This window comes from Cyprinodon tularosa, unplaced genomic scaffold (genome assembly GCF_016077235.1).
Source record: "Cyprinodon tularosa strain WSP-4 unplaced genomic scaffold, ASM1607723v1 ctg24, whole genome shotgun sequence".
NCBI classification, from domain to species: domain Eukaryota; kingdom Metazoa; phylum Chordata; class Actinopteri; order Cyprinodontiformes; family Cyprinodontidae; genus Cyprinodon; species Cyprinodon tularosa.
The window spans coordinates 2,196,425-2,215,202 of record NW_024038896.1 but is presented as its reverse complement, the minus strand read 5'-3'; the positions used below and the strand labels follow the sequence as shown (position 1 = coordinate 2,215,202).

The 18,778-nt window shown below is 37.3% G+C and overlaps 2 protein-coding genes across 3 annotated transcripts in view; both read right to left on the bottom strand.

The window, feature by feature from the left end:
• The window catches only part of si:dkey-71h2.2 (low density lipoprotein receptor adapter protein 1), a 60,075-nt gene that overhangs the window by 18,599 nt on the left and 22,698 nt on the right, over positions 1-18,778 (bottom strand). For both annotated transcript variants that reach the window (XM_038287556.1, XM_038287555.1), the window contains exons 2-3: positions 10,613-10,755; positions 7,911-8,023 (exon numbers count right to left, since the gene is read on the bottom strand). In XM_038287556.1, the coding sequence (XP_038143484.1) occupies positions 7,911-8,023; positions 10,613-10,755 (256 nt within the window). The remainder of the gene's footprint in view (positions 1-7,910; positions 8,024-10,612; positions 10,756-18,778) is intronic.
• LOC119785126 lies at positions 2,318-3,519 on the bottom strand. The gene is made up of 2 exons (XM_038287557.1): positions 2,722-3,519; positions 2,318-2,644 (listed from the first exon to the last, which is right to left on the bottom strand). Exons 1-2 carry the CDS (start codon positions 3,468-3,470, stop codon positions 2,578-2,580), a joined length of 816 nt encoding a protein of 271 aa, XP_038143485.1. The 5' UTR covers positions 3,471-3,519; the 3' UTR covers positions 2,318-2,577.

Here is an 18,778-nt window from a genome sequence, read left to right as displayed (position 1 = left end):
TACCTCTTCAGTCGGGCAGCAAATACTGCTCCACACAGCTCAGCCTTGACAGCTTCCCCCTTGTGGTCTAAGGGTGTTAGTTTAGCCTTAGATTCTACCAGCCGTACCACAGGACCTTGATCACATGCCCAGCGCAGGTAGAGGACAGCACCATAAGCCTGCTCACTGCCATCAGAGAAGGTAATTGCATCAGGCTCAGCAGATGCACCCACTGGTGTCAAAGCTCTTGGAAACTTAACCTGGTTCAGCTTGGTATATTCTTCAAAGAGATGAATGGCATCTGCTCTAAGCTTTTCTGAGAGTGCAAGGTCCCAAGTGTCTTTGATAGTTCTAAGCTTAGCTTCCTGAAATGCTCTGCGGACTAGAATGGCCCCTTTCTGCTTAACAGGTGTTGTCAGACCAATTGGGTCATATAATGCAGAAACTTGGCTGAGTAATTGTCGACGTGTTAGTGGGTTTGGTGTCTGGGCTCTCACCTCTTCCAGTTGAAGATTTCTCCCTTGTCTCATTTTCCTTTTTCTCTTTGAGAAGTTTATTCCAACCATGACATGGAGCTTGTCATCTTCCACTGTATAGCCAAGACCAAGAGCTTTGTTGTCATCCTCTTTAAGCTGATTTGGCAGAATCATCTTTGTAGCAGCCTCCCGTTCTTGTTTCTCAGTAGGCTGGTTTCCACTTTGACCAGAGAAGACCCATGGTTTTAACTCGAACCCGCCTGCATTCAGGATCTGCTCCACATTTCCAGTGATAATTTTGAGCTGGTTCAAGTTGTTATGAGAGGTCAAAAGATCATCAACATAGCTATGCTCTTCAATTACTCTCCGCTCCTCCACAAAATGGCTGAACTGGGGGAGTTTAGCTGTCTCTCTTAAAGCAAGTTGAGTAATACATCCTGCTGGCTTATCACCAATGTTGACTCTAGTGATTGCAAACTCACCCAGCTCCTCCTCCTCAGAGTCACGCCACAGGAACCTATGTAGGTGTACCTCTCGGTCTTCAAGCCATACTGAATTATACATCTTGCGTATGTCTCCCAGGGCAGCAAATCTTCCACTTCGGAATCTGAGAAGTACAGCTCTGATTGAATTTAGCACATCTGGGCCCTTCAGCAGAAGATCATTCAAACTCACCCCTCTACACTTTTGACTGCTGTTCCAGACCAACCTGACTGGAGTTGTGACAGAGTGTGGGTTTGGTGCAATGAGGTGACTGATGTACCATACTGGGCCAGTCCATGTATCCAAGATGTCTTTAGACAACTTCATTGCAGCTCGCCGCTTAACCATCTCATGAATTTGAGCTGCATATGCGGCCTTCCACTCTGGGTCCTTAGCCAGTTGCCTCTCAGTCCTCATGAATGTAGCTTCAACTGCACTCCTGTTGCAATGTAATGTGGCTGGATCTTCTACCCAGGGATAGCTGGCATGCCAATGAGGCTTCCCACTATGTTCATCTGAAACGACATATGTTAGTCCACTTTTTACCACTTCCAGCTCCCTTTCTTCAGAGAGAGTCATCTCTTTGCCACCTGGCTGGCAGTTTCCACAGCGGCAACCTCCACATTTTGGGATGCAACCAGCACCGATGCTGTCCCATTTCCACCACTCTAGAAACCTGGAAGTAGAAGCTACACAATTTGATTTGTGAGGTTTAATGGCAGTCAAAGGCTGTTGGCTCTGTGTACTTGGCACTACACAAACATGTTCTTCATACCTCACAGCAGCAGTTCTCATAGATCTTGCGAAGTGTGTTCGTGATGTGTGGGCTGTCATTGTGACCTCTTCAAAGAGCTCAGGATGGGTGCCAGCAACTGTTTTTCCCATTGGTCCATCCCACAGCACAAGATCTCCAATGGTGCATATTTTCTGTGGAGCTAGCTGGCCCTCTTTGTGGCTTACAAGGAGATGGATCTCTTTTGGTCTTACTAGTTCACTGAGTGGAATGCCTGGAAAGAACTTTTGCAGCTTCTTTGGAGACACATGTTTTTGTATGTCAGCAATACTGTCTAGGCCATAACAAACAAGCTGGTGAGACTTGAAAGTGCCTCTTGAGCTGCGGACACAGATTTTCAGGAGGTATCGCTTTGTTTTGACAAAGACTTTCATGCCTCCTACACCATGAACCACAAGCGTGATGTCTTCACTCCTGAGATTTAGTCGGCCTGCTGCCTCATGAGTGATATAATTTGTGTCAGAAGCTAGATCAATCAGGGTCCCGATTTTTTGTCCATCATTAGCTGTGACTTCCTGAATCATCATTAAGACAGGCCACTCTGTTAGCCCATTCTCTGTTAGAAGACTTGAGTGACTTCTTGCAACATGGGAAACCCTTGACGTTGTGTTACAAAATACATTCTGACATTGTTGGGCTAGTTCTGGTGGGAGTTTTTTCACAAATTCTTCTTGGGCTTCAGTGTAATTTCTTGTATTTCTACCTCCCACTGTTCCACTTCTGCTTCTCCTTTGAGTTGTGCTGCCTCTAGATGTTTCAGCATTTGGACACAGATGATAGTGATGGTCCGTGTCCCTCCTTTTCTCACACTCAGAATTTTTGCACAAGAAAAAAGTTTTGCAGTAATCACCAGGATTGTGGATGTCCAGACATCTCCAACATGCTCCCATTTTCCGTACTGCATCCTTCTTCTCTGCAAGATTAAGTGCACAGAATTTCTTACAGAAATAGAGCTTTTTCCTGTGCCTGAAATCCCCACAGAGTACACACCCTGAGGGAGGGCTACTTGCTTGGTTTGCGATTCTAGTCCTTGCTTGCCTCTGCTCTGGTCGAGATTCCTTCCTCACTGGATCCTCATTCTTTAGTTGGTCAAGCTGTTCATAGATGCTTTCCTGACTCTTGAGGAAGTCCAGAAGATCTTCAAAGCGCTTCTCTGATTTAGTACTTCTCTCTGCAGCATAGAGAAGCCATTCTTTCTTTAACCCATCAGGGAGTTTGCTCTCAATTGACTTTGTCACAAGAGGATTTTTTAAAGCGCCACTGTCACCAAGGTCATTGAGGTCATCAAGGGCTTTTTCAATAGTTTGGATCAGTTCAACAATTTTCTTAGGCTGGTGACTTTTGACAGGAGGAAGTCTCTGAAGCTCTTCAATTATTTCAATAGCAATAGCTGATTGGCATCCAAACCTGTTTTCTAGTACACGAAAAATGTCATCTGCTGTTTTGTAGGTTACCAGTCGAAGGTCTCTTATTATTTTTTCATCTAAACTGTCAATGAGCTGAAACTTTTTCACTTCTTTTGACCCCGTGGGTTCTCCTTGACTCTGAAGAGCCTCCCAATCTCTTCTCCAGCGATGAAAATCGCGCCTGACGCCAGTAAATTTGGGGAGTGAGGTTGGCTTCAATTTGATAACTGATGTTGGGTAGCTGATGGAAGACGTACTTAAAGTTTTTCCAGCACTTTCTTTAGCCTTGGCTTCTATAAACTCTGCCTTTCTGGACATTAACTTTGGAACCATCTGTTCAAGCTCTCTTACACGCAGGTGAAATTCTTTTTGCTCAGCTGGAGGGGCCTTTATTAGACTCAATTATTAGTTCCTTGAAACTGTCTTTGAGCTCCTCTTCTGACATTATGGCATGCATTCGAACAATGTTGTTGGCCAGCCGGGAAAATAGCAGTTTAGCAGATGTCCTGTTTCTCTTCAGCTGCTCTAAAGACTCTGAGTCAGCCATTTTGAGTTTCAATAGGGTTCCTGACTCTGCCAATCTTCTGGCCGGTTTTTCACTGTCAAGTGGTTCACACTTTGTTTTTGGTATTTTAACTGCAGGTTTCCCCCACTTGAAAAGGCAGTTTGCTTCCAGAGATCTCACAGGATTTCACTCATCACACCAAAGTTGATTCTTTCCTTTTTTGTCTTTTATTTGAAAGTTCAATCAACAATAGTAGTAGCAGTATTAGTAGTAGTAGTAGTAGTAGTAGGTGAAAAACCTTTAAATATAAACAGAAAACACAATGATTAACATTCTTTAAACAAAATTGTTCCTGAAACAAAATATAAGATTTAAACCCAAAATCAAACATATTCAAAGAATTATTCAGTGATACATTTTAACATTCTAGTGTTCATTTACTTTCTCAAATACATTTTAAATGATTCCTCTTTTTTTTTTTCTTCTTTTTCTTTTTTATTTATTTATATATATTTTTTTCTCAATGTTTCAACATTTCAGTCTAAATATTCAAATAATTTGTGGCTCACCGGCTCCTTCTCCTTGGAACAAACTTTCCTGCAGTGCATTCACCCAGGCACCCTCATAGTGCTCATTGTTGCTTAGTGAGTGAACATCTCCCAACTGATCCTTTAATTATCTTCACCTGTCTCCAGGTTGGGAGACACTCTCCCTATACTCAGTCAGAGGAGGGCGGGGCCTGAATTCAGCTTAACACACATTCATAGTAAAAAAAAAATGAACAAAGTCTTGTTTAGGGTCTCTAGAAACATGTGAACTTCTCGCAGAAAGGCCACAACATCAGACTCAAGTCAAGGACCTTGCTGTACTGCAACCATGCTAAGAACTGTGTCACATTGCAACCCTCACACACTACCTGAATAATTACCCCAAAAAATCTCTTTCAAATTATAACTTTTATTGAATACATTAAAATGCTTTCCAACCAAATTCTCTCTAAAAAAAAAAGTAATCATGCTTATGTTGAGTACTGAATTAACCGTGAATATTTACGTTTTTTGTAAGACTCAGCTTGTTTTGTCATTTTTACCCCATTAGAGGAAAAATTTGAATTTGTCTCTCAGTATGAAGAAGCCTAAAAGTTCTAGAAAGCCATATGAATTAAAGAACTCTGAAGAGATAAATTGTAAAGGAAGTCACTGACAACTGTCAGTCTGGAAAAGGTTACAAAGCCATTTCTCAGACCTTTGCATTCTAGAAAACCACGTGCGGTGTTTTACTCTTGAAGAAAATACACAGACCAATGAGAAGAGGTGTAAAAATTTGTTAGGTTTGTATCCTTTTTATCTGGACAGCAATATAGCACAACATTTCAGAAAGAGTGCCCGTCATGATCTTGACACTGATGTCTGGTCTAATTACTCATTTCACACACCTACCAAGCTCCACCCAGTTCTCATTACCTGCTTAACTGCTCTACCTATATCAGTCTCTATTTTACCGGCCTTCAGACCAGTCATCAGTGCCAGATTGCTTTTTGAGCTATTGGTGAGAGCATTCCTGTATTCTGATTACCTGATTCTAACCTCTTCTGCCTCTCCACCTCTTGAGCCTGCTTGTTCCCATCCGATCTCTTTGCCTGACCTGTTTTCTGACTCCTGCTGGATCTCTGCCTGTTTGTGTACTGAATCTGGAACCTGACCCGACTCCGTCCTGGATTCTCCCTCGGCACCTCACTGGATATCTGATCTCCTGGCTCTGGCTAAGATCATGTCCCCGATATTGGCTTTGGCTTTGCTCTCTGGATTATCTTGCCTGCATATGTCTGCTCGTTTCTGATCTCCTGCCTTTCCTCCAACCACCGATACATTAGTGTCTGGGACCCTCTGTTGGGCAACCGCCGCACCGCATTGACAGCCGGCCAGCTGGAGCCATCCTCACCTTGTGGCCTCGTAGTTAACTATAAGATCAGGTAATTTAATCACAAGTTCGTTATCATCCACTTCCAGAAAGAAGAGGTCACTAACCCACTGTCTCCACCCGCAGAGGTTCCTGCCTTAGACACTGATCACTTCGCCTCAGTTTCCAATAAATTTTTAGAGAAATATAACTGTTTGTCTGCCTTGAATACTAGACCCTATTCTTTTGAGCCTGACAGTGTCATACAAAATAACTGGTCCTGTGGTCTGACATGGGTTACTGCTAAAGTAACTAGTAACGATTATTGATAGAACCATAAATTCAGTTTTTACAGTAAAATCAGAGAACGGCATCATTGCATGACCTTAAGCTAAAAAAGATAATGGTTTATACAGCCAGAGAATGATTCAGTTTACACAAGCTTAGTCCCCCTTCAAGGAACAAATGCAAAGAAAAAATGTCTTGGCTTTGCTATGGTACAATCCAACATGCATGAGGACGAAAGGAATGTTTTGATAATTCTGGTACCAACAGAGGCCCAAAGTTTCTATATAATAAACTAAAAGTTATGTTGCTGCAAATGTTTGTTTTTTTATAGTTTTAAAATAGAAATAGCATTTTGTCTTTCCGCTGACTATTCCTTTCTAAGATTTTTTCAGCTATGTAACACAAATAAAAGCCAAAAATCTGTATGGGGACAAACATTTTTTAACAAATACATTTAAGTGGGGATCTTCAATGTCTTGTATGTGTGGGGTATTTTTTTCCAGTGTAATGAACAATGCATTTATGTCTGCTTGCATATTGCTACACCTCCAGCTGCCCCCACAGGGAAACAACTCAGTTTACAGACAGAGAGAATATAGCACTGACACCACAGAGTTCATACAAACTAAATGTGCAACTTGTACATTCACAGGTATGAATCCCATAGCAATCCACAAACCTACGTAACACACACCCACACACACAGCTTGTGCATTCAAATGTTGTCCTCTGAAGTTGCTTTGCAATACTGTATTAACAGTCTGGATTTAATCCTCTCTTATCTCTACCCTCACCCTTTTCACCCTTCACTTGCTGTCTTCCCACAAGCAGTTTATGTGCAAAAAATAACGATATAAGGCGGTGCAGTCCAGGGGGGGTTTGAAAAGGCGGGGGAGGGGTCTCATAAATGAGGATATATTATTCTCTGTAGGCCAAGGCTTTGTGTGTGTGGCCTGTTTCCTTGTCTTTGGCTTTGAGTAGACTGGCTGTGGGATTGTCAAATCAAGCACTATGTTGGATGTTTACCTGTGTTCACAACCATCATGATATAAGCATTAAAAGATATTTCTGAACAGAGAAAAGTAAAGGGTCCAAACCAGTACACCTAGACTGGGGACTGTAACAGCTGATAAGGTTAATCAGGAAAGGATTTAGTTGAACACAAACACATGGACTGATATGAACAGTTATACAGACCTCTAATGACAATCTGCTGTCCCTCCTTTACAAATTTAAAAGAATCCCAACCCCAGAACAAATGATGATTATCCACTAATTGCATTTTTTTCAGGATTTTCTGTATGAAAGTATACCTTTGGAATATGTCTACAGTATAAGGAAACCACACCCTTTGTGAAATTATACAGTAAAATGTTTCAAAAAGCTCATCTTTTTCAAACATTTGTAACCGAATGTGAGCAATTTGTTTCAACTTCATCAAAATATTTAAAAAATATGACCTTCTGGTATACTTATTTTAAGTATTTTGCTCTCAATTGCTGTTTCCTACAGTTTTTTGTATTATTATTCAAACCTTAGAAATAATTTCTTACAATAAATCAAAAAGCTACAACAGTTCTATGCAAAAATGTCCACAACCATCCCTGTAACTTTTCCTCATTTGCATACTTTATAGCTACAAACTTTACTGTATTTTATTGCAACTTTATATATTGTGTACCAATAGAAAGTAGAAGTAACTATAAAGTGAAATAAAATAGATGTATGGTTTTAAATTCAAAAAATTTTCAATTTCCCTTGACCTGTTCAAGACATTTATTCCCAAAGCATTATGCTGCAAACACAGTGATTGGATAGTTTGTACAGGGTGATAGGCAATGTTGCCTTAATTAACATGTAGGACTAAAAGTTAGATTTTTAAAATACATTTATATTTCTTTCAGCTTAAGAATTATATATAACTTTGAGTTTATATATCACCTAAAACCAACAGAAAATATATTAAACTGCAGCTGAAAAGTGACAGTGAAAACACTTGAGTTGAGTGAACATATTTTCACCACTCTTTAAATACTCGTTAGTGTCTGCTATGTTATGCTTAGACTCTGACTGAAACTTACCTGTATATAGAGACATTCTCAATCAGATCTGCAGTCTCTGTGTCTGTGATGATTATGCCCTTTGGAGACACTGTCAGGGTTACCTTCCGAAACTTCTTGGCGCTGGCTCTGGCCTATTGATGTTAGAGTGACAACAAAGCAAATAAAGATCAGATGGAGAAGATCTTGCTTTAAGCTCATAGAAGGTGACCTTGTCAGACTGATGAAATCTGTGAGAGCCCTGTTGACAAAAGACAGCGGCTGACCGCTTTACCATACAATTAAAAGTCAAGCCGTAGAAGTTTAGCATCTTTCTCAGGTGGGACTGGAATGTAAAAGAGCCTGAAAAGGAAATATACAGCAAATTAGCAGAAAACAAAATTTTAATTAACTGGCTCTAAATAAAAAAGCATGTGAGGGGTTTATATAGAGGTATCTTTATTTAAGAAAAAATAGGTCTTCTCAAGGACAAATATTAGTGTTATAATCAGCTGAAATGCGCCCAAATTTCCTTGAGATGATTCAATAAGCAGTAGTTTTGGTTTTAGCCTTCGTTATTTTCCTGATAAAAAAAATGAAAAAATCTATCAAAAAGAGGGAAGGGGATCAGTAGATGACTCTGCTGCCAGAGCTTGTTCATGTAGAAACATGGACAATTCCTGCTGCCCGGTTACAAGTGACATACCACCAGGCAAAAAGCAATCTGTCAGCCTGAAATAGTCCAGGGTGACATCTTCTGTATGTTCGGTCCTGCTGTCTTGTCTCATCACATCTGAAGTGTGGAGCAAATGGAAAAACCCCAAATGTATTCTGTTCTCTGGTTAAGGTGGCCTGGTTTCCAGGGAAACGGACAAAGACAAAAATGACTGTTTTTTTCTTGGTGTAAAATCACCTGAATTTTAATCCTTCCATTAGATTTGCTGCAGTCTACTTGAGAAGAAGAGGTGTGATTAGACTGCCTAAGTAGGTTTATTCATTCATTAAAAAAAAAAAATGTAAAAATTAAAACTGGCAGCAGTTTAAATTGATGAAAGGAAGCATATTTGGGAAGGATTTTTTAATCTAATGTCTTTTTTATCTAATTCTGAGTTATAAACTAGTCTTGACTCTGATTTCCTACTGTCTATATTTTAGGGATCTGTAGCATTCAAAATATTGGGTTTACATTTACATTTACAGGCAATTATGACACACACATCTAAATGCAACATTATTCAACATATGCATGCTGTTTCTCAACATAGTTTATAATAGATATGGGCATTACATAGATTGAAGGTGAGAATGAACACATGGCAAAGCAAGTGTGTTTATATAGCACATTCTGCAAGACAATTTAAAGGGCTGTACATGAAAAAACATCACAGAAAAACACAAATATATATAAATTTTAGGGGAATAATCAGTTAAGTAATACTTAATCCTAGTGAAAAAAATATGATTAATAATGTCATAATCTTGGAGGTGATGGCTGACTTAATTATTCATTCCATTCACCAGTCTAACTTTGCTTGGTTTCTAATCACTGCTCATCTGATCCACCTGCTCCTGCCTCTATTTAAGTAGCTTGCATCCAGTTATCAGGGCCAGATTATTCTCATTCTCTAGTGTCACTAATGAGAGGGTTTTTAGCGTCCTGTCCTGTTCTGCCTCTCAACCACTGAGCCCGCCTATTCCCGTCTGATCTCAGTGCACAGAGTGGTTTTTAGCATACCCGAATGTTTCTGATTTCCTGATCATGACCTATTCTTCCTCTCAACCTTCACAATATCTTGAAAGTAGGGAAGTAAAACAAACGATCGACTTACATTTAATTGTTGATTATTGTATATTAGATTTAAGTTTATTGCATCAAATTAACTGAAAACCTCAGTTCAGAGGGAATTTCCTTTAGTTTTGTAGTGTTATTACCAGCCAATTGAAAGGGTGTGATATATTTATATACATTTACATTTCTGTACTACAGAGCGGTGATTCTTATAAACTGCCTTTAGATGTAACTTTTTTTTACTCTGAAGTGAGTAGAATGGTTGAAATTTAAATGTGTCTTAAAATTAAGTACACTAAAAGTGGTTCAAGTTAAATCTCATTGCTGAATTCAGCCATACAAAAGAGGATTGGAGAGAGCTGTGGGGATACCCACCATGGCTCTAATCTCTCATGGCTGTATGAATTTGTCAGCGCACTGAGATGTAGCATTTTTTAAACTAGTATATCTGCTTCTTAACCTTTATTTGTAACCTATAGAAGAAAGTTGGTTGAGTCTTTATCTATTAAATGTATGCTGATGCTTTCTTTTCCTTACCCTTTTTTTTTTTTACTACTGCGATAATAAATTGCCCTTGGCATTTCAGTAAAAAGGATACATAAGTTTAAGCACCAGGATTCTTTCTCCTTCCAGTCCTTCATAATCTTCATCTGCTGCCTTACCTTTCATAGTATTATATGTTTATGATTTTTTATTCAAATTAGGTTACTTCAGAACCATTCTGGCTCTTGCAAATGCATGAAATATCAAACTGCTAAAGCCACCATCTGTTACGTCTGATTCTACTAGTCTTCTAGTTTTTAACCTAGCTCCAAAACATTAAATAAAGACATTCATATTGCAATTTACACTGGATTTTGAACCAAATTCATTTTTAAATTTACCAAATAAGGGGCGTGTCTACAAAAAAGGCAATGCAACTGTCAACATTTATTTTTCTTTCTAGATTACTTACCATTGCAACAATTCTTCGAATGGCAGCTGAGGCCATTTCCTCTCCTTTAGGTTGTCCCACCAGAGTCATACCAAGGTACTTAACGTTGAACACCATCCCTTCCAGCAGGGTCTCCTTTGTGTCTGTCCAGTTTTCTGGCAGCTCTGATTGGACAAAACAACAGGACACCCATAATTATCTTTTTGACCTACCTTCATTAGGTCATGGATTGTGATTAAATAGCTAAATGTGTTTAACTAAATATTCTGACCACACAACAGTGTAGAAATATGTATTCTAACTGTATACATTCAAAGGATTACATTGCATGATGACAACACATAATATGCCAAGAGAAAAAAGCTCAAATGATCCATTGGAAATAAAAGAAACCAGACAATTCAGTAAAAACTGGTATCTGTTAAGTGCTGCATGGAAGCTTCACAGCTGAGCTTAGACAAAGAATAATCCCAACACCTTAAAAAACATAGAATTCATGAAGTTTTATGCTATAAATAAGACATTATTAAGCAACTATAATACAGGTTTAAATAGCCCGTGGATTACAATATATATACATATATAAAAAAAAAATTCAGTTTAACTTATGAGTCATCCTTTAAATAAGGCACCCCAAATTCTTAATCATGACTTGACATGTTTATGGGTGCATTAGTAGATAGTTCAGTAACTATTAATCACTTGTTTATAAAGGGAGTCTTTCTGTAGAAATCTGCATATTGTATCAGTGGGCAACAGAAGAACAATGTATAGTTAATCAACAGTTCACATCAGGAATTAAGTAAAAACTTGAGTTACCGGTATTACACGTCTAATTACAGGATCTACAGCATTTCAAGGCTTTCATCTATAAAAACAAACAAACTAAAACACAAAAGCCTTTTAGCCAGTATGTAAACTGTTCATTTTCAGCAATTTGCTGCATTCTTTCTTTTGGTATAAGTGAATTCATAGCATCCAACTACTGGCTGGAGAGAATGGGAAAAGGAAGCCTCATCACAGTGTCCAGCATTAATGAGGAGCATACTGGCACTAAAGTCGCCATGTGTTTTGAGCCATCTGTCACTGGCAGACCCCATGCAGCTGTGAAGGCAACTACAAGGCCTCATAGTGCTGAATTATTAACCGTTCTTCAATCAAAGTTGGAGGTTGGTACAGAGAGGGGGGAACAATTGGTGGTAATGAATGCAAATGTCCTGGGCTGTAGTAGAGGGACATAACTCTGACTTTGTGTAGTAAATATATTGTTTTAGCTCTTGGGGTGGGTTTTCTTCAATGCCTAATCAAACCACAGGGAACACATTTTCATTTTTAATTTAATGGGTTAAACCCAATAGCTATAAAAAGAAAATGTTGAAACAATTTACGGTGAACATGAGAGCTGGGGTAGAGAAAAAGAAAAACCTGTTGTGAAAAGAGTGTTGCAATTTATCACATTCATATCATCCTTGAACTACTTTTTGTTCAATACCTGGGGCTTATACATTTTTAATATAATATAAAGTTTGATACATGTGTGAAATACCTTCCTTTTTTTAATATGACCTTTGTTTGTAGTTCAAATTAAAGAACCGGTGTTTCATGCTTTGCTTAAAAAAGTTAAGGCCTTTGGTTTCTCTCTATAAGACCTCTGATTTCCTGGAAAATTTATATTAATTCTTGTTTTCCTAAAGCATCTGCACAAGTTAAAGCAGATCAAATCGTCTTTATATGTTATAACAAAATAGAATAAGAGGCTGACTACATACCAGCATCCAGAGAATTAATATAGTATTAAATTCTGCCATTATCCGAACCCCATCTAATAGGCATTTTCATTAACTCAGACCAAAACTGCAAAACTTCCATATGCCCTTATTAATTACAAATTAGGAAATAACAGATAGAGTTAAGCTATTTGTAGCTGCAAGATCCGTCATAAAATGTATATATTTGAAGCTGCTTTTTTTCCCCAGACTGTTTTTCTTCTAGGTTTAAATGTTAGTTTCACTAAACTATTATGGTTATTTCTTTATTTTCAGGAGCATCATTCATAGCGGCCAGCTAGAAGGCAGTAACACCTTTGTATCAGTAACTAAGTGCAACAATGAAATACTTTTAAACACTTACTGTGTGTATTTCATACAATAGCAATATTTAAAGAAAATAAGCATGTTGAATGCATTTTCAAATAAATAAAGAAGCTTATTGGTTTCAAGAAAAAAAACATTGTTTTTATTTATTTAAAATTCTTCTTTCTCCATCCTTATGAAATGCTGACTGCTGACAGCTGGTTGTAGCTGTGGTTTGTAAACTAAAGGAGTGCCACGCATCATTCAAATAATGATGATTCAACAACAGACCTGTAAAGCTATAAACTACACATTTGTTAGATAGCATCCTTAACAGTTAGCCCGGCTAACTGTCAAGCTAATTTCACTTTGTTGCAATTCCAGTGTTACTCTCCTAAACATCAAAACAGTGTAGAATATTCTTCTTAACAGATATTTGTAAACCACTACGGCAATTGCTAATACATTACATTTTTTAAACCTGTGTATAAATGACTAAGGAAAACTTATGAGAATCAGTAAAAGAATCCAATTGTTGCATTATTTTAGCTGTAGAAGGAATAATAGCTGATTTTCTTTACAAAAAAGAATTAATTAGGTAATTTTTTATTTTTTTTATTTCTGTGCAGATACTGTAATATTAATTATGTTTTATCCCAGGTATCATACCATGCGAATCATATAGCAGCCTATGCCTTTCAACTGTGCATCTGTTCAGGCTTAAACCAAAGTAAAATCAGAACAGTTAAAAATAATTTTTATATTAAGTTTTTAAGGTAATTTGGGTATTTGGACACATAAAAAAATGACCACTGGAGGCACTGGGTAGCTCACTTTGTCTTGAGCAATTTCTTGCATGTGCTCCCCTATCTTCCCCATACCTTTTCCTATAAAATAATGTTCAAAACTACAAAGTAGTATTAGGCCCAGGCTAGAGATTTTCTTTTTCCATTTCGAAAATAAAGTAACATTACGAGAATAAAGTCACAATGAGAATAGTCATAAAATTACAAAAATAAAGTCGTAACATTATGAGAATAAAGTAGTAAAATTGCAAGAATAAAGTCATAAAATTATGAGAATAAAATCATACAATTATGAGAATAAAGTCCTAAAATTACGAGAATAAAGTTGTAACACTACCAGAATAAAGTAATAAAATTACGAAAATAAGGTCACAACGAGAATACTCATAAAATTACAACAATAAAGTCTTAACATTGTAAGAATAAACTCGTAACATTATGAGAATAAAGTCATAAAATTATGACAATAAAGTCTTAAAATTATGAGAATAAAGTCGTAAAATTACAAGAATAAAGTTGTAACACTAACTGAATAAAGTAAAAAAAATTACGAAAATAAAATCACAACAAGAAGTCATAAAATTCTTACAAGATGCATTGTCTTCCCTAAAACGAGGAATGTCAAGCATTATGTGAAGTTATACTTTGGCTCTGGTTTCACATATAAGGAAATCTTCAAGCACACCAGAATCAAATTGGGCAGTATGTCAAAGTGGACTCAAGTTGCTGTTTGGTGGTGCTGGTCAGCCGTCAATAGCTGGTCGGAGCTCAAAGGTTTCTTTCTGAAACGGATTGTGATATGATGACTTAATTCTTGTAATATTACGACTTTATTCTCGTAATGTTATGACTTTATTCTTGTAATATAATGACTTTATTATCGTAATATAACTACTTTATTCTCTTAATGTTACAACTTTATTCTCGTACCGTTACAACTTTATTCTCGTAATGTTACAACTTTATTCTCGTACCGTTACGACTTTATTCTCGAAATAACAAAAAAAAATCTGTAGCCTGGCCCTAATACTCCATCGTACAATAAAGTAAAAAAAAATCTTAACTGAATAAAAAAAAAAAATGATCAAACCCTGGTCAAAACATTTACATTGCTCCGTTTATTTTTCAAAACATCAGAACACCACAGGACTAACTGCTACAGCCCATGTTGCATCTTCACTAGGAAACATCAATGAATTATTTAACAGCTTTATGTTGATGCTTCAGGGTTTCCAATATATCACATCCCCCCATCCGAAAGAGTAATGCCTAAATTTTTAATACATCCAGTCCAAGAGGGAATGGGACTGATAAGAGTGACAGGAAAAGGGGTAGCTAATTGGATTTTAGAAAGTTAAAGAAAATCCTCTAAAAACATGCTTTAGTGGTTTTGGTGAACTTTTAGAGAAACAGCATGTGTCATGACATGAATGCAAGACTACTAAAACATTTGTTTACATGATTCAATTTAAATATTAGCAAAGAGTCAATGTTTTATGGCAGCCCTCATGACATTTCTCTGTTTAATAAATCAGAGCCTGGAAATAATTTAATACTGAGCATATTGCAACAAAGGCACTGATTCTATTATGTGCACAAACACAAAAAAGCAACTCATTGTTTTGACACACTGCATAAATCAATGCACAACAGCTCAGGGCAAACCGATGAACTTTTACCACATGGAATCTTAAACTGCATTTACAGGAAAGGTACAAAAATACTCCTGTGGGATACGAGGCCAGGATGTATGAACTAAAACGAGCAGTGCTGTATTGGCCAACCGTTGAAGCATAATAGGCACGATGTGTGCTTTACGCCTTAAGGCCCAAGCAGCTGTTACAATGAAATCCATGTTCGTAATTTAATTTACTCTGAGAAGCCAAAATTGTACCCGGGTGAATTCTCCTTTGGCTCAACACTTTAACCGGTGGTTAATTAATAACGCAAACAGAAGTACACTGATGAATACACATAGGAATAATACAAGAAAAAGGGCATCTGCGCAGGCAGGCAAAGTCCTTAGGTTACATGCTGAAATTTGTTTTAATCAGTGTCTGCTTTGGGGTCAAAATAATATAACTAAAAAAATCTATTCCTTCTTTAATTCCCAACAGGTCAGAAAGTAGGACAATATCTAATAGAAAAATAAAGCAGCTTGATTGAAGAAGAAGTCGGTACGCTTTGAGGACCCCAGTGATACCAGGATTCTTTAAATCTTCCATAATATAATCTCTCTGCCTCAGTGTTTTACTCTTCTGCTGGAGATTTAAATCTGGGACGCCACCTTGACAAGGAAAATAGGACGCACATTCAGGGAAGGTGGTGGGTTGGGATAGCATGAGTAACTGGGAGGGGTGGATGAAACTGGTTTCATTCAAGTAAAGTCTTTCCTTTCAAGCTTTTTCTCTGCACTGCTTGCTTAAATCTGCCCTTATACTACCCTTTACCGTTTGGGTCCTCGTTTCCTCTGGCATTTGCCAGAAAACAAGTTTGAAAGAACAACCCAGCTTTCATGTAGTTTCTAAGAGAATACCTAACTAGATCCCCTCTGGGGTGCTGGTTACCTCTCAGTCAGGACATTCCACTCCAGAACCCAACACAATACTGACCAGGGCCGGTTCTAGGCATATTTACAGCAGGGGGCAGGTGGAAAATGAAGGAGGGAATGTTCCTCAAAACACAATGTGCTACAGAAAATTTGGTGTTGTTGAGCCATGTTTTCATGGAATCAGTGTAATAACTAAAAGCTGAAATTTCAAATGAATTTGATTCAGGACAGAATACTGCACTTTAATAAAAAGTGACAGTTTAGAAGTATCTTGACAGAAAAAAAAATCAAAATCTTTTTCGTTATTAAAAGAGATCTGATAGTCATTATGATGTTTTAATATGGTGTTGAAAAAGCTGATGATTAGTTGTGTATTTTGTGTTACTGAATTCGGTCTGTAATAGTCTTCTGAGCTGGATAGCCAACATATCTAACAAAGAGTTAATTTTGACTGCTGAAGTTAAACTGTTGACTGAGGTATAATTAGTTTCAGATTTGGTCCAACTGTTTTGTTTTTCTTTTATTATCTGCTTTTATCATGTTTTCTTTGATTTTGATTTTATTTTTCTTCTATAGGATTGTTTAATAAACGTAAAGCACTTTCAATTGTCATTGTATTGAATGTTGCTATGCATAAACTAAACATATACAATAAACTTGCCTTGCCTATAATGTCCACAACCGAAATTTGTTTACAATAAGTGATGTATTAATAAATTGAATTGACTTAACCAAATAAATACAGTCATGAAACAACCGGTATAAATAAAGTCAATCAAACAGATGATGTTGCCAGGCAACCCAGGGCTCCATTGCTAACAGCCCAGCAGTAACTGGGAGGTGGAATCTGCAAAAAGCCTGTCTGAACAACTTGGCTCAGCTTCAAGCAAAGAGGATAAACAACAAAAAAGGGTTCAGATAACAGTCAGCTGGATTACCAGGTTCAACTGGCAAACCTCCTTGTAGAGATAGTTAATCATTCCTTCTCTAAATCTCTTAACCGACATAACATATTTACAACCCACCATCAGTACTAGTTTGATATAGGTTACTGTGGTAGAGCTTTAAATTTGAGGACAAGATATTTCATTCTGTTTTATTTTCATTAAATTGTTAAGATATTGAAATTTGGTCCATAGGAAAAAGAAATATTTAGCATTGCCATGATTGTGGTTTCCAAAAGATTAGTTTTACTCTTTTAAGACAATCTTTCTAAAATCTACAAACTTTGAGCGAGCAGTTATTCATAGTATCATGACATTCATTGAGTGGATGAGTAAATAGAGTCATGATTTTTTTCTTGTTGTTGCTGCTGCAGCTGCCATCATAAGGCCAATGCTTTGGCTATATCTGGATCATAAACTTAACGATTAGGTATAAAACTTAAACAGCTTGAAACACCCTGTAAGTCGGACAGTGAGCATGAATGAGCAACACCAAGCATGGGTGGGGTGTTTTTGTTTTGAGGAAAAAAAAAACACTTAGGATTTTGTGTAAGAATAAGCAATAGAAAAAGGGATCTGATGTTTTCAGTAGGCCTGAAAACATATATTTCTATTAAGGCGATATTAATGTGATGAATTTGAGAATTTGAACATTCAGCTTATAAACAATAAAATGTAAAAAAAAAAAAAAAAATAAAAAAAACCCACACAAATAACACAGTTACACCTGTCAGAACAAAAAAAACAAAAACAACATTTCATTTTTTTTCTTGACACACACTTGTATTCAACATTTTTAATTGTGTCTTTACAAAGAATAATTTCTATTATAGGAACAGCAATCAAAAGGTCTAAGAAGAAAGCTAATTCCATCAGAAATTCCCTAGAGCTCCTTGAATAAATGAGAGAGCGTACGTCTCGTTCACCATAATTTCATTTTCAGCATAACTCTTACTGAAGGCATTCACTTCTATCTCCATATCCGCTGTTCATCATAATGATCCTGGGAATTCTTTTGAATGAGCAAATTGGGCCAATGCAAATTTCAATCTTTTAAAGACTGACATTAACTATAAAAGAAGCAGGGGGAAGCCTGTATGATGATATGCTTGAGCTTTGTATTAAGCCATACAAGTCAGTATAAAGCAGGAGAAAAAGCTGACTATAAATTCAACTTTGAATGTTTTACTCTATACGCTGTTTAACCTGAAAATGTAATCTGTCATCAGTTCCCGGAGTAGCACAATATTTCTTTTGATTCAAAGCTGCAGTTTCATGAAGACATTTTAAAGACAGAAGAGACCAGTAATAAAGTATCTCTTGGTTTAAAAAAGCAAACTATATATCTTGAATGCTAATTACCTCCCTCTGCAGCTATTATGCAAAATATAACCCTCAACGCTCAAACCATCGTCTGAAGCCTCTGTGAATCATTAATTAGTAACTGATGTTTACACATCCCGCAGTGAAAGAGCCTTATCTTCTCCACTTTAGGTTGCAGAAGAGTCCACAGGCAGCCAGGTTATGGTCCTTGATGATTTCCTGTACTCCATTTATAGCTGACATCCCGGTGTGAAAATCGGGCTAATATTTACTCTGTAGATGCTATCAGTTTGTGTTTGGCCAGTATGGTGAGGTGGAGGATGACTGAGGCAGGCAAGCAGATAAGAATTTTATCTCATGGTTGCTTTTTATGCAGCACATTGAGCTGATTCCCAGATATAGGATTGTTCTGGAAAATTACAGTATCAACACTCTCTGCTGTTAGCCCCAGGGGGTATAAACATTTCAGTTCTATTTCTGTTTTTAGGAGG

What these genes read in the sequence shown, in the direction of transcription:
- LOC119785126 (XM_038287557.1), bottom strand. Translation starts at nt 3,470, where the DNA reads ATGGTTCCAAAGTTAATGTCCAGAAAGGCAGAGTTTATAGAAGCCAAG. An exon ending in GCAAGTAGCCCTCCCTCAGG is followed by an intron (nt 2,645 to 2,721) that starts GTGTGTACTCTG and finishes TTAATCTTGCAG; the next exon opens with AGAAGAAGGATGCAGTACGG.